A 14378-nucleotide genomic window follows, 5' to 3' on the forward strand; every position below is an offset into this window, starting at 1 on the left:
GGGCCGGCGAGGTGCGAGCACAGCAGCGCCGCCTGCACAGAGCGCGCCAGCCGAGGGCTGATTTAATTAGAAAGCACCCATTTCTGTTCATTTGTTCTGGAAGATCACTGCAGGCTCCTGGAGAGAACAGATGTTCCCTCTCCCCCGATGAACATTTGGGGCTTGGTAAATGGCTCCACTCAGCCTTGTTTAGGAGAGAAAAGAGGACTTTATGGCTGCAAACGACCCTTTCTGTAAACATTTTACAGCTCTCTGCGCGTTTGAGTGACGATAAACCCCACGCAGCTCGGCGGGCTGCAAATTTGCGACCATACGGCCGTCATTTTATTGTCATATTTCACGGTCGTAGCGTTAATGGAAGACGCTTGCTGCAGCCTTTGCTACCAGCTCTGCTGAGCTCGCTCACGCCTGCTCAAGCCACCGCGTCCCAGACGCCAGGCTGCGGCCGGGCCCCCCACCCGCCCACCCTGCCTGGCTGGCCACCAGCTCCTTCCATCGGGAGGACACACTGGGGCACGGGGGGGAGGGAGCAGACAGCCCGAGGCAGCCACCTTTGAAAATTCTTTTTTTTTTTTTTAAAGTAAGATAAGCAGCCCTGCAACCAGCCCCAGAATCAGAGGAAGCAGGCAGGGTGGGTGAGAGGCTGCAGACCCCCACTGTCCTGGGGGCCCCCATCAGCCTCCTTCCCTGCTCAGGCCTTGCTGACCTCCCAGGAGCTGGAAGAACAGGCAGAGGGGGGCCGAGGCCCTCGAGCAGAGGCCGGTGGAGTCTGCAGGCCGGGGGCCCTGGCTGGCTGGGCTGACCTCTAGGCACTGGCTTAGCTGAGCCAGTGACTGGGGTCCTCGGCCCTGAAGTGGGGTCCCAGGAGGAGAGGCGGGCTGGCAGGGGGCACGTGGACAGTGCCGTGCCGATGGGCAGCCACAGAGAGGCATCTGTGGTCAGCGGGGCTGCTGGCCTGGAGTGTTCACAGGAGGGGAGGGGCATTGGCACCCAGTGAGCGTGGGCCACACAGGGCAGGAGCCTGCTCTGCTGTGGGAAGCCTCTACCACCGCGCCCCTCCCGCCCCGGCATGTCACCCTGCACAGGGGCCTCAGCCCCGCCCCTCACCCAGCAACTGCTCACACCCACCCTGGCTTTTCACGCCAGGGGCTCCGTCTGGCAGCCTCAGACTTGTCCAGGTGCGAGCCTGTGCTGTGTGCGCGTGCAGGCGGCCTGCACCTGGTGTTTATAGCTCAGCCTGGACACTGCTGTGGCTCCCGCCGTGACCCACCCACTCCCCAGGGGCTATCCCACCTGGCAGGCCTCTGCTCCCCCACCCAGGGGAGCTCTCAGCCCCACAGGCCAGGCCTGCACCCTGCTAGACGCCGGACCCCAGGGAGGGCAGTGGGTGGTGGACGAGAGGACGATGGTGTCAAAGCCCCTCTCCCCATTGCTAGCGGTCCCTGACCCAGAAGCTTTGGGAGGGGGGGCACTCCTCCTGGCTGGGGGACTCCTGGTGCCTGACCTTTGCCCCTCTCGGAACAGGGAAATCGCTGCACATCAAACCCCGTCTGTGAGGCCCAGGGAGCCGGCCCACGCCTACCTCAGCCCTTCGTCCCTGGAGAGGAAGGAGACTGCCCGCCACCGCCCCAGAGGAGGGGCCGCTTGCCACAGAGCCCCCGGGGCTGCAGGGCCGTCGCTCTGCCCGCCTGGCTCTCAGCCCTGCGTGATCAGTGCCCAGGCCTCACCTGCCTCGGGCTGGGCTCCACCCACCCGCCCACCCCGGGTTCTTCAGCCTTGCCCCGAGGGGTGCCCGGCAGGGCTGACCCCCAGGCCCGTCCCCACTGTGGGTGCGGCAGCGGCCATGCAATGCGCCCCCCACCCCCACGCCGGTCCCCCCGCAGACCTCCTGCCCAGGGAGGGACTGCCGGGCAGGCCTCGCTGGCGGGTGTTTTGCGTTCAGCAATAAAGGTTCTGTCCTGTGTCCTCGTGGCTGTCCTGACTGCCACCCCACCGCTGCCCGGCCTGCCCAGAGGCCCCAGAGCGTCCCCAGGGGTGCCACCCCAGGGTGGCCTGGAGGCCTGAGATTGAGGGGAAGGTGAGGGGCAGGCCACAGACCCCCCTCCAGTGGCCCCCCACTCATTCTCCACCTGCCCGCCTGGCCCTGGTGAGGCGGAGGCACAGCCCCTCCGTGCCTTCGGGCAGGAACATGGGCCACTTCCCTGCCGCCCCTAGATGGCTCAGAGGGTTGGGGCAGCCTGTCCCCCACGGTTAGGCCAGTGTGATTTGTGGCTGGGAGAGACCCAGGAGGGGCCTGCCTGCATGTTGGATGCCACCGCCTGGGGCCAGAGGACCTGCCCCAAGCTGGCACCTGGCCTGGGACAGGGCGGCCCGAGGGAGGAGGCAGCGTCTCTGGCCCCTGGGCTTGGGGAGCCCTGGCGGAGAGCACGGGGGCCTCGGACAGGGCCTGGCCCCCTGCTGGATGCCACTGCCCAGGCTTCGAGGGGTGCATGGCCACTCAGGGTATTCACCCCTCACCCCCAGGGAAGTGAGCTGTGCTCCGCTGGCGAGCGTGTGCCAGCAGCCCCCTTCTGGGGTGGCCGCCCCGGGATCCACATCACAAACCACCCCGTGTGCTGGGGGCCCCTTGCTCCCCAGCCTGCAGCCTCACGCTTCTGCCAGGAGTCGGGTCAGCTGCACGGCCACTTGTCCTCCACCTGCTCCTTCTGGGCCCAGGTTGAAAGGGCCGCGCTGGCTGAAGGGTAAGAGGGCCACCCGTGTGGGTGCAGCTCGGGCCTCCGCCCACACTCCATCCTCGATGGCCAGTGCCTCGCATTGGCCAACGAAGGCCCCTCGGCCCAGCCCCGGCACGGGAGGGACGGACACTCCGCCCCGGGAGGCCAGGGTGAGCACCCGGGGGTCCTGCTCTCCACCAGCCCTCGTCTGTGTGATGGCGCGCCCCTGCAGCAGCTCAGAGGTGACAAGAACCAAGGCCAGTTCGTGGCAAGGGTCCTGCCCAGCGTCAGCGTGCGGTGGCGCTGTTCAGTCTAGCAGAGCAGGGGTCCTGTCGTCTCGTGCTGATCGCTGGGGCCTGACGTTTGCCAGTTCGGCAGGATGGTGGATTCTGGAGTCAGACCCAGCTGTGAAGAAAGGGCCCCCAGGGGTTTCCGTGGTGGCGCAGCGGTTGAGAATCCGCCTGCCCGTGCAGGGCACACGGGTTCGAGCCCTGGTCCAGGAAGATCCCACATGCCGCGGAGCAACTAAGCCTGTGTGCCACAACTACTGAAGCCCGCGTGCCACAACTCCTGAAGCCTGCACGCCTAGAGCCTGTGCTCCGCAACGAGAGAAGCCACCGCGATGAGAAGCCTGCAAACCGCAATGAAGAGTAGCCCCTGCTCGCCGCAACTAGAGAAAGCCCGCGCACAGCAACGAAGACCCAATGCGGCCAAGAAAAATAATTAACTAACTAATTAATTAATTAATTATACAAAAGGGCCCCCAGCCCGTCAGGGAACTGAGTGGACCAGCTGTGGGCCAGCTAGCTTCCCCAGCCTGGCCCTGCGGGCAGATATTGGCAGAGCCCGTATCCTCATCCAGCCACCCCTCGGGTCTCTCGGTGGTGGCCTCGGCCCAGGGCCTTGGAGGAGACGTGGATTGGTGCGGCGGGGGCCAAGGATCCTGGGCTAAGTGATGACAAAGGGGAGACTGCAAGAGCCGGAGATGCAACCTGCCCCGCTGCCCGGCTCCTCCTCCCGGCTAGGATGGGCGATCCTCCCCAGGCTCCCTCTTGAAGCCCACAGTCAGCGCCACCACAGCGGGCAAACTTTCGATGATGGGAGGGCGGGGGATAAATCCTCCCTCCTCCGCCTGGGCAGATAGGAGACCACCGGGGACACAGCTGTTGGTCCCTCCTGATCTGAGAGGCCGGCTCAGACCCTCACCTGCTCACTACCTCCCTGTACTTCCCTCCACGGTAAAAGAGGGTACACGCCCCTGAGACTGCAAGGTGGGCACCAGCTGGACAGGAGGTGAGCAGGTGTGTCCATGGCGGGGGCTCCCGACAGACCCGTGGGCAGCTGGATGCCCACCGCCTGCCTGGGACTGCCACTGCTCTCCGGAGGCTACTCTCCCCAGCCGCTCTCTCCTCCACGTGCATACCTGTGCCCTGGCCCCACTGCCCACGGTACAGCCCACCGCCCGGAAGCAGCCGCTCTGACAGCTGCAGGCCACCGTGGAAGGCTCAGGAAGGGCTGGGCACCCCGGGAAGAGGAGTTGCCCCACCAGCGGCTGCTCTGGGCCCGTGTCCTGGGGACCCTCCAGCCCCTGTGACCCCCTGAGGACCTTGTCAGCCTCAGGCTCAGCCTGGTCAGTCTCTGTTCCCAGGCAGGAGGAGGGGGCAGTGGTCACTCTGGGCTCCTCGTGCTAAGGGGCAGGCCACTGGGCGCCCCGAGGTTGAAGGCGTGGGTTGCCGCCCCACTGCCCTGCAGCAGCCCCACCTGCGTGAGGGCTGTGGAGCCCAGGCAGGGCCTCCTGGAGCCTTTCTTGCCTTGTCAGGAGCCCACTGCCCTCTTCAGGCCTGTGCACCCCCCCGCCCGCTACCCTGTGAACTGCCCTTTGCTCTAGTGAGGCAGGTCGTGCAGCCTCTCAGATGATGGCCCCAAGGACAGGGAGCCGTGGCGGGCAGACCCTCTAGGTGAGGCCTGAGGTCAGGTGACCCGCAGGTGGCATGGGCCTGGGCCACCACACGAGGGTCCTCAGAATCTGGGCCCCTAGCCCCAGGGGAGGCGAGGCATCCGAGGTGGGGGGTGCACTGGGGAGGCCTGGGGGCCGCGAACGTGGCTCCCACGTGGAGTCCGGAGGAGGTGCTGCCTGGGCACGGCCCGGCCTCTCCTGGGGGCTGGGAGGAGTTGGAAGGGGGCGTGTGTGGCGCTCCGGCCGGCCTGAGCCCTTCCCCAGGGAGGCACCGCCCACCCCGCAGAGTATGCGACCCTGTTCCTCACTGAGCACTGGTGAGGCCCTGGGTGGGGAGAGCACCCGCAGCGCTCTGAGCTCAGGAAGAAATCCCTGGAGGGAGGGAGTGGGGCTGAGCAGAGGCCTTCAGCTGCGCCCTGCCCCAGGCCGAGCGGCACCTCTGGCCCCAGCCTGGAGAGCCTGGGCCAGCTGTTCGGGGACGGGGGTCCTGGGGCTTCACCTTGTGAATTCCGTGAGGCAGCTCGGTAGCAGGCCGTGCGGACCCTGCAGCGCCGCACTTTGTGATGGAGCGTTTAACCCTTGCAACAGGGCTTGCCCAGAGCCCAGGGTGCTGAGCTGGGACTTTGACGCAGCACTGCCCATGGGCGGCCCTGTGGTCCCCAGAGGTGGCCCACAGGCGCCTGACCACCCCCAACATCAGGCCAAGCCCCCTGGACCCTCCCCTTTCTCACCTGCTGTGGTGGCCCCTCCGCATCGGGTGGGCGGGGCTCCTCCAGAGGCTCTTGTCGCTGGCCTGGCCACCTTGGGGCAGTCATGGGGTGCAGGGAGCCAGGGCGGCCTCCAGCCCCCTGAGCCCGGGGCCTTGGTCCCTCAGACTCCGAGAAATGGTCCTGACAACCTGAGGGAACTTGGGGGTCTCTTTCCCCAGAGGAACCTCCAGACTAGACAGACAGAGAGAGAGAGACACACACACACACGCACGCACGCACACACGCACGCACCCCCGACCTTGAGACCCTGGCCCGCGGGCTTCCTGACGACGGCGCTGAGACAATAAAGATGCCGTTTGATGCTGGACTTGTGGTGATTTCCTGCACAGCAGTGGGAAACAGATAATTTGCTTATTATTTTATGGTTTACTCCCTGCTCTCATCCCCACGCTGGTAGACTGTATTTGCCAGAGATGCTGTACCAGTGTAGTGTTTTTCCTCTACGTGACCTGTAGGAGACTGTGTCTGTGCCCCCATGGGATGTGGGCTGAGCACTGCCGCACCTCACAAAAATGCCAGGCATGTCCGCCAGGCTCTCGGACACTCCCGCTGGGAACCAGCCACCATGCTGCGAGGAAGCCCAACCAGCCAGCTGCCGTGTGGAGGCGCCAGTCCAGCTACAAACCCCGTCATCTGCCAGCTGTCAGCTGTCCAGTCGCTCTAGCCTTCAAGTCCTCCCAGCTGTCGGGGTCAGAGAGAAACGTCCACTGCAGAGCCCATGAGCACAGTATTGGCTGCATCACGCTTCCCACACACCAGGGCCACCTCCCTGGTGAAAGGCAGTGGACACTGCCTGCGGGCAGGCAGCCTGGTGCACAGAATGTGCTCAGTAAAGACTCGTGGGGCACATTTAATGACGAGCCCCACGGGGCTCCCTGTGGAGTTCCATGGGTTCAGGTGCTGATTGTTTGGTGGGTGTGAGAGGCCCCCAGAAGACGTGGTGGTGGTGGATGGGAAGAAAGTGATCCTTTTCTGGGCAACATGGCATTGGCGTGATCTCTCCCAGCCTCCACCGTCCAGGGAGCTGAGAAGACAGCCACGGCCAGGGCACACAGCACACCTGTATGCTGTTTCTGTGGCCTTCTACCAGCCATTCCTGGCAGACAGGATGGACCCTGGTCCCTTGCGGCCTCTGCTCCCCAGACTCTGCTGTGAGCGCCTCCTTGAACTTGCCCCACCCCAGGCCAGCAAGTGGCAAAGAGGAGTTTGAAGAGAAAGGAGCCAGCCTGGAGCCCACCACCTGAGTCAGGAAGGGGCGGCCCCTTCCCTGGGCTGGGAGAGCCTGTCCTGCCCACCGTGCAGGGCGCTGGGTGGTCGGCGAGCCCTCCAAGGCCTGCATACGGGGACTCTCGGCCCCTTTCCCACCTGCCTGGCTGTGACTAACGAGAGACGAAAGCTCAGCTGAGACCGTGCAGAGTCAGGGAGCAGACTGAGGGCTCCCCAGGCTTGGGGACCACCAGGAGCTGAGGCCAGGCCTGCTGGCCCAGACCTTCTAGGAAGCCAGTCCGACCCCGAGGCAAAGTCCAGGACCGGGGAGCTTACCGGGTGCTTAAGCCCGTCAGGGACATGGGTACCCTACCTGGCCCCAGGCCGCCCCGAAGGCCCCCGTGCCTCTCCCCAGTTCTGAGTGCCGTCTCTGCAGCAGCCTTGCACTGGGTCCCTCCCCCAGTGGAGGAAGTGAATGAAGACCTGTGTGTGACTGAGTGAGGGGCTGGCTGCCTCTGGGCTGGGGCGGGGCCCAGCCTCCTCGAGCATCACGTTTTGGGGCTGGATGTGGCGGGAACTGTCCCTGACTTGGTGTGGCTGAGCAGAGGACTCGAGGGGGTTCAGGGTGGGCTTGGGATGGGCCTTACTGCATGTCTCAGGACAAGACAAGACGACTGGGCGGGACTGGGGGTGCCACAGAGCCCAGGCACGGCTGTAGGTCAGTGCCCCTCGGCCTGAGGCCAGGAGCTGTGAGGAGGGCCCCCACGTGCACAAGCCTGGCTCCACCCCAGCACCCTTCTGAGCTTGGGACCAAACCCGTGGCTGGTCCAGCGGCCTGGCTGGAGCCACAGTGTGAGGGGCAGAGGCCAAGTGTCCAGACACAGCAGCCCAATGCAGACGCGCTCTCCCCCTGGGACAGGCAGACGTACCGCCAGCTCGCCATCACCCCTCTGCGCTGTGGCCTCCCTCTGAACGCCGAGGGCTTAAAAGGGAGCCCCAAACCTGGCAACGCATCTGGCCTAGAGCCCAGACCCCCCGCCTGGGGCCTGTGTTCTGCCACTTGCTGGGCCATCCCTGTGGGACGGGTCCTTGTTCTCCGCATGGCCCTGCCTCACAGCCCAGCCCCACCCAGAGGGACGTGGGGGAAAGGAGGAAGGGGCAAGAGGTGCCCACTGTGCAGATGGGGCCGGGTCACCCCCATGACATCTTAAGAGGTGCGGTTTCACTCCCCATTGTATGACACTTTTCTTATTATAAAATATTAGATACTCATGCCAGGAACAAGGTAAAAACCCTGGGGGATAAACGCCCCCAGCACGTGGCTAGGCTGTCCCTGGTGACGTCTTGCCCACAGTCCCTCCAGACCTTTGCTTCTATGCGCATACATGCTTGCATTTAAGACTGAGTTTTTAAATTATAAAAGTCACATAATAGTATAGAGGATTGGGGGCCTCTCTGGGTCACGCCCTCCCATCTCAGCTGACCCTGGAGGGCCGTGGCAGGGACCGCCCCTTGCTCTGGGCGCACCCACTGCTCCACAGTTCTTTACCTAGTCACCACGCCCTGGGCAATAGGCGCACCTCCGCTCCCTGAGCCCAGCCCTCCCGGTTTCTCCTAGCACTGGAGGCTCCCCGCCTCCGCCGCCCCAATCCCCGCCCCCGCCCAGCTCTGCGCCACAACCCTGCCAAGAGGCCAGACCCGCGCAGGTGGGCAGCTGGAGCCCGGACGCCTAATGCGGTGCGAGCCTAGCGGCCCTCTGAGCCCCAGGCCTCACCCGTCCCGCGGCTCAGGCCCCGGTATTAGGGTCCCTGGCGCCCCCACTTCGCCGGCCTGCGCGCGACTCCCTCCCCATCTGCGCCGCACACCCTTGGAGTCGGGCGTCCCGCGGTGGATCCCGCCGCACGAAGGTGCCAGCAACTTTGTTGACTAAATTCCTGAACCCGCCTGAACCGCGGAGCTAAAAATAACCGGCGCTCCCGCGCAGCGCCCGGCCAGGCCGCGCAGTGTCACCTGTGTCGGGAGACCGGAATGTCCCGGCGCCACCACGCTAGCGGGGCTGGACGCGGGCTCCCGGCCGGCCGGAAAGAAACCTGGGAAGAGGCTGCTGGGTCACGGCCAGCTGGACTGCAGGGGAAGGAGGCACCGAGGAGCACCCCCTGCTCCCCGAGCCTCTGTGGCCGCCCCGTCGCGGACGCGAGGCCTCGGAGGCCTCGGGCCCGGTCCCGCGCCCCCCGCGCGCCCCGCGCCCTCTGCCCGTGCAGTCCCCCGAGGCGGCCACCAGAGGGCCCTGCCCCTCCTCTCCCTGGCGGCGGGTCACCACCCCTTCCCACAGCTGTTCCCCGCAGGAGATTGACAGCTGGGCTCCGGGTTGCCATGGGGATAGGCAAATGAGAGCGACGGGTCTGGGGCTCCGATTGGCCCGGAGGCGCGTACCCCTCCCATAAAGGCGGGCCCAGGCGCCCGGCACTATAAGGGGGAAGCGCACAGCTCGGCGCTCGGCGGTGGAGGCGGGGCCGGGCTGTACGCGGGCGGAGCGAGGGGAACCCGAGCAGCCGGAGGCGGTGGCCGCACCGCCACCCGCCGGGCCAGCGCCCGGCCGCCGGCTCGGGAACAGGGGACCGCGGCCGGCCTGCACCCGCCGGGGAGCGACCCAGGGCTGCCCGGCGGCGTCCCCGGTGGCCACCCCTGAGTTGGCTGCGTGAAACTTTTCGCCGCGAGCTTCAGCTAGGAGCCCGCGCCCTCGCCGCCGCCCCCGCAGGGACCCGCCGCCAGTGGGGCGCGAAGGGGGGGGAGAGGCCCGTGGCTCCCCCCCCGGCCTCCTGTTGGGGCTCAGCCGGGCGAGGCGGTGGGCCCCCCCGGGCGATGGCCGCGGAGCTGGCGATGGGCGCTGAGCTGCCCAGCAGCCCGCTGGCCATCGAGTACGTCAATGACTTCGACCTGATGAAGTTCGAGGTGAAGAAGGAGCCGCCCGAGGCCGAGCGCTTCTGCCACCGTCTGCCGCCCGGCTCGCTATCCTCGACGCCGCTCAGCACGCCCTGCTCCTCCGTGCCCTCCTCGCCCAGCTTCTGCGCGCCCAGCCCGGGCACCGGCGGCGGCGCGGGGGGCGGCGGCGGCGCGGCGCAGGCCGGGGCTGCCCCGGGGCCGGCAAGCGGGGGCCCCGGCGCCGTCGGGGGCGCCTCGGGGAAGCCGGCGCTGGAGGATCTGTACTGGATGAGCGGCTACCAGCACCACCTGAACCCCGAGGCGCTCAACTTGACGCCTGAGGACGCGGTGGAGGCGCTCATCGGCAGCGGCCACCACACCGGGCACCACGGTGCGCACCACCACCCAGAGGCCGCCGCGGCCTACGAGGCTTTCCGGGGCCAGGGCTATGCGGGCGGCGGCGGCGCGGACGACATGGGCGCCGGCCACCACCACGGCACGCACCACGCCGCCCACCACCATCACCACCACCACCACCACGGCGGCGCGGGCCATGGCGGCGGCGGCACGGGCCACCACGTGCGTCTGGAGGAGCGCTTCTCCGACGACCAGCTGGTGTCCATGTCCGTGCGCGAGCTAAACAGGCAGCTCCGCGGCTTCAGTAAGGAGGAGGTCATCCGGCTGAAGCAGAAGCGGCGCACGCTCAAGAACCGCGGCTACGCTCAGTCATGCCGCTTCAAGCGGGTGCAGCAGCGGCACATTCTGGAGAGCGAGAAGTGCCAGCTCCAGAGCCAGGTGGAGCAGCTGAAGCTGGAGGTGGGGCGCCTGGCCAAGGAGCGGGACCTGTACAAGGAGAAATACGAGAAGCTGGCCGGCCGGGGCGGCCCCGGGGGCGCGGGCGGAGCCGGCTTCCCGCGGGAGTCCTCGCCGGGAGTCGGGGCCAAGGGCGCTTCCGACTTCTTCCTGTGAGCACCGGACCCCGAGCCCGCGCCGCCGCCGAGATGAGGCTCGCGCGGGCGGCCCGGGGCCTCGGCTCGGACTCCGCGGCCCAGGGCGAGGACGCATGGCCGGGCCGAGGCGCCCGCCGCGCGCGCGCGCGCTCCCGCGTTAACGCCGCCGCCTTCCGGCCGGGCCGGCCCCGCGAGACCCGCTGCGACGTCTGCAGGCTCCAGACTGGAAGCCCCTTCCCGCGGCGCGGCCTCCTCGCTCCCGGCCCGCGCACCTTACCGGGTGACCGTCCTGACGCTGCCACGACTCCTCTGCTCGGAGCGCGGCGATTCCCGGGAGAGTTGGGCCGGGTCGAAGTCCTTCCTGGCGTCCGCTTGTACATACGTGAGATGCGGTTCTGCGCCCGACCTCACCCGGACCGCCGCGAGGGCCTCCGCCGCCGCCCCGCGCTCCTTCGTTTACTTCCTTTTGGCCTCCCTACCCTGCCCTTTTCTACTCCTTTTTAAAGCGGTCTTGTTTTCGAAGTATTTATATTTGTTTTGTTCGGTGATTAGAAAAGAAACCCTTAGAGGAAGCTCCCTGCTTCCCGGCCGGGGTTGCCCTCGGACGTCGCGTGTCCCAGCATGTGTCGCTCGCTCGGAGGGGCCTGGCCCCTGCCTGCCCTCCTGCCTGCCTGCCCCCCACCCTGCCACTGGCGTCCCCTAGAGATTGAAGCCGAGGAGCATTATCCATGCTGTGTTCAGTCCTGCTGCCCTACTGTACTCCGCGGGGGGAGGGGGTGGGAGCTGGCCCAGACTCCCGAGCTGCTATTTCTCTATGCACCAGATCGTATTTATGACTCCCGCGAAAATATATCTTATTTTAACCCTCAAGAGAAGTGAAAGAAAAAAAGTAATGCACAGTATTTCTAGCAGAAAAACAATTTTTTTAAAGAGGAGGTTTCGCCTGAATCTCCTGGCATGGGGGCGGGTGGAGAAAGTGTTTTTATTTTAATTTAAAATGTGTTTCGTTTTTTGTGGATTCTTCTTTTAAGAGCTGATCACTTTTTGGAGTAGCCGGAAGAGGGGGTGGGGAGGCCGGTGCTCCGGCCCCTGCAGGCCCCCGGCCCCGGACCGCAGCCCATCCTGCACTCCTCCAGCACCTGCTTCTGCTGGGCGCAGGAGACTCCAACTCGTTGCAAGTTTCGTTGTGTTGTTGTATTCGTTGGGTTCTTTTTCCTTTTGCTACGAAACTGAAGAAAGAGAAAAACACACACAAAATAAATCGGTTTAGATCCAAAAATCACTGGAGCCTGGCTGGTTTTTACGTGGCTTTCGTTTTTGCCATATTTCTTCCTGAATAGAAAGAAAAGGAGGTCCCTGAACTGGGCCCTGCCTTAGCTCTGGGTGACCCGCCTGGGCCGACAGGGAGAGACTGACCAGAGTTGTTAAAAAAGGCTGCTGTCAGGGCCCGACCCGCAGGCACCTGCCCTGCCGCCCCTGGGCTGCCCCACTGGGAGGAGGGCCGCACAGGGCGGCCCCGGCCCCACTAAGGCAGGACGCGGCCCGGTGCGTGAGGCCGTCCTTGGGGGTGACCCCACACACAGCGCCGATGCGTCCTGGTGGCAAGTGCCGTCCTCAGCTCTTCTGAGCCTGCGGTCTCCCACCTGAAGGGCCGAGGCCTGGACTGCAAGGGCACCAGGGAGGGCGGCACCTCTGGGAACTTCACGCTGAGACCTGGGGCCGCCGTAAGGTACTTGACTGTTACCTCTGTTCACGACGGGAGGGGGTGGAGTCCGGTGAAGTCTGCGGTTTGCACATTTGGAGAAGAGCTTGCCACGGAACTTGCCAAGCTCCCCGCTTTTCTGTCTGGGGACAGCAAGGCTCCTCCTCGGGGCCGGGACAGCTGCAGGTCCCGCGAGGATGTCGCCTGAGTTTGTTTTAGTGCCTCTGTCTGCAAGACAGAGAAAAGCCGGGGGCTGCCCCCTCCCTCTTTGCCTTAGAATGAAACTTAGAACTGAGAGGGTGGGTCTCCGTGAGGGTTTGAGCGAAATCCCCAAACCCAGGGGCTGAGTCCTCCAAGCCCCAGGGAGGGGAGCAAGCTGCCCTCTCCGCGGGCAAAAACGCTGGTGCAGAGAGAAGGAGAAGTGTGGGCGTGGGGGAGCGAGTTAAGGGGAGCAGTTGGGGAGACTGCAGCATGGCGAGGGGGTGGGGAGCACGCGGCGGGTCCCAGCCAACCTCAGGACGCCCCGCGGCTCAGACTCTTGCCGACGCGAGGGGCCCGGAGTCCGGGTGCGCGCGAGGGCCGGTCCTCTGGCTGGTTTAGATGAGGGCGCCTTAGTTTCCACTGTTACCGCCTGAGGGGCCGTTGGAGAGCCATCCTCCGGGCAGAGAAAGCGGATGGAGGGCTGAGGGCCGGGCAGCCTGACGGTCGGTCTTCTTCTGCGGGGAGGGGTTGGTGGGCAGGGAGCCGCGCTCATCCCTCTCCCTCCAGCACCCCAGGCCTCTCAGAGCCCAGTACTCGGGGCCTGGACCGGGCAGTGGGGCTGGGGTGGGGCGGGGAGGCTCGGGAAGTACCCCCGCCCCCGCGCCCCAGTGCTTGGGTTCCTCTGCAGGGCGGGCCTGAGCGAGGGGCTGAGCGCTGGGTTTGGTTTCCCTTTCCTCTTCTATTTTCTTTTGCTTTTTCCTCCCTGCTTCCCTCTTTCTTTTTCCTTCCTTTCTTCCCCCACCTCTTCTTTCCTCTGGTTTTCCCTCTAGGATAAGATGGAGAAGACAAATGAACACGGAGGACAGGGAAGTTATTGGGGGAGGCAGGAGGAGCGCTTATTTTTGTGTTTAGAGACAGATCTTTTCCGAAAAGCTTTCAGGGGATTCACGAACTCCTGCAGGAAAGCAGCCAGCCTGTGGAAAGCATCTCTGAGCCCCTGGAGCACCTCTGAGTCCTCCAGGAGTGCAGAGCTTAGGCCCCCTACCTGCTCCCTCCTCCTAGCCGGGCGCCGTCGGGCAGGTGCTGGGGGCGGAGCTTCTGCCCACGAGGGAGGTGCTGCTGCAGCCAGGGGCGGGGCGGGGCCCAGGGGTGGGGGCGGGAGAGGGAGGTGCGTGGTGGAGCGACTCCACCTCACTGGGCCTGGGGCCGCGAGAGCAGGGGGACCTCGGGCGTGTGACAGCCAGTGCTCAGGTGTGTCTCTATCTGCCTGTATGAGTGTGATGGGACTTGTGTCCCTGTAGGTGTGGGGAGGGCACTGGCAGCACCGAGATCCCTGGAGCCACCTGGACGGGTCTGAGAGGGAGCTGGCGGGGCAGCGGGGGCCCCCGCCTGGGGTAGGGGTGACTGCAGTGTCCAGGCTGCAGGACAAGCCTCCACTCAATGCCAAGGTCCCTGGGCTGCTGTGCCAGCCTGGATGTTCAGGGGGCCATGGTGGTGCCCTTGCCTTGGTCACTCCTGGCAGGGCCCATCCCAGAGCCTCGCACGCTGTCAGCTCACACCTCCATCCTCTGCCCTCCGGGAGGGGGCTCCCCAGAACCAGCATACAGGCAGAATCTGCAGCAGCGGCCTTGGGGCCCCAAGCACCCTGGCCACCCCCTGCCCCTGCCCCTGCCTCTGGGGGGATCCCTTCTTCATTCCTTCGTTACTTCATTCAGTTGGAGTCCCAACTCTGTGCCAGGCCCAGTGGGGACCACAGCAGGGACCAAAAGGACAGCCCTCACCTGGCATTCCAAGGGAGAGACAATCACCCACACACACAGCAGCGGCTGAGTGCCTGGAGGAAAGGAGGGGGTGGCGGTTCGGGGTAGGGGCGGTGTAGGACATTAGAGCAGATTTGGGGCAGCCTGGAAGGCAGCATGAGGACGTCGTGTTCCCAGAGGGCCCAGGAGTCGCCCT

The 14378-nt window shown here is 65.6% G+C and overlaps 2 protein-coding genes across 3 annotated transcripts in view; both read left to right on the forward strand.

The window, feature by feature from the left end:
- ZC3H3 (zinc finger CCCH-type containing 3) overlaps positions 1-1965 on the forward strand; it is an 82050-nt gene extending 80085 nt beyond the window's left edge. The window contains exon 11 of one of the 2 annotated variants that reach the window (XM_067712675.1): positions 1525-1965. In XM_067712675.1, coding sequence (XP_067568776.1) covers positions 1525-1948 — 424 coding nt within the window. In that variant the 3' untranslated portion in view covers positions 1949-1965. The remainder of the gene's footprint in view (positions 1-1524) is intronic. The other variant, XM_067712676.1, reaches the window with a different exon arrangement.
- A 7175-nt stretch (positions 1966-9140) lies between these two features.
- MAFA (MAF bZIP transcription factor A) lies at positions 9141-11798 on the forward strand. Its single transcript, XM_067712677.1, has one exon. It carries the CDS (start codon positions 9510-9512, stop codon positions 10536-10538), a length of 1029 nt encoding a protein of 342 aa, XP_067568778.1. The 5' UTR covers positions 9141-9509; the 3' UTR covers positions 10539-11798.
- The last annotated feature ends 2580 nt before the right edge of the window (positions 11799-14378 follow it).

The sequence above is a fragment of the Pseudorca crassidens genome, chromosome 17, assembly GCF_039906515.1.
Source record: "Pseudorca crassidens isolate mPseCra1 chromosome 17, mPseCra1.hap1, whole genome shotgun sequence".
Taxonomy (NCBI): Eukaryota; Metazoa; Chordata; class Mammalia; order Artiodactyla; family Delphinidae; genus Pseudorca; species Pseudorca crassidens.

Bases quoted from the DNA above. Each gene is read 5' to 3' on its own strand.
- MAFA (XM_067712677.1), top strand. From the start codon at position 9,510: ATGGCCGCGGAGCTGGCGATGGGCGCTGAGCTGCCCAGCAGCCCGCTG.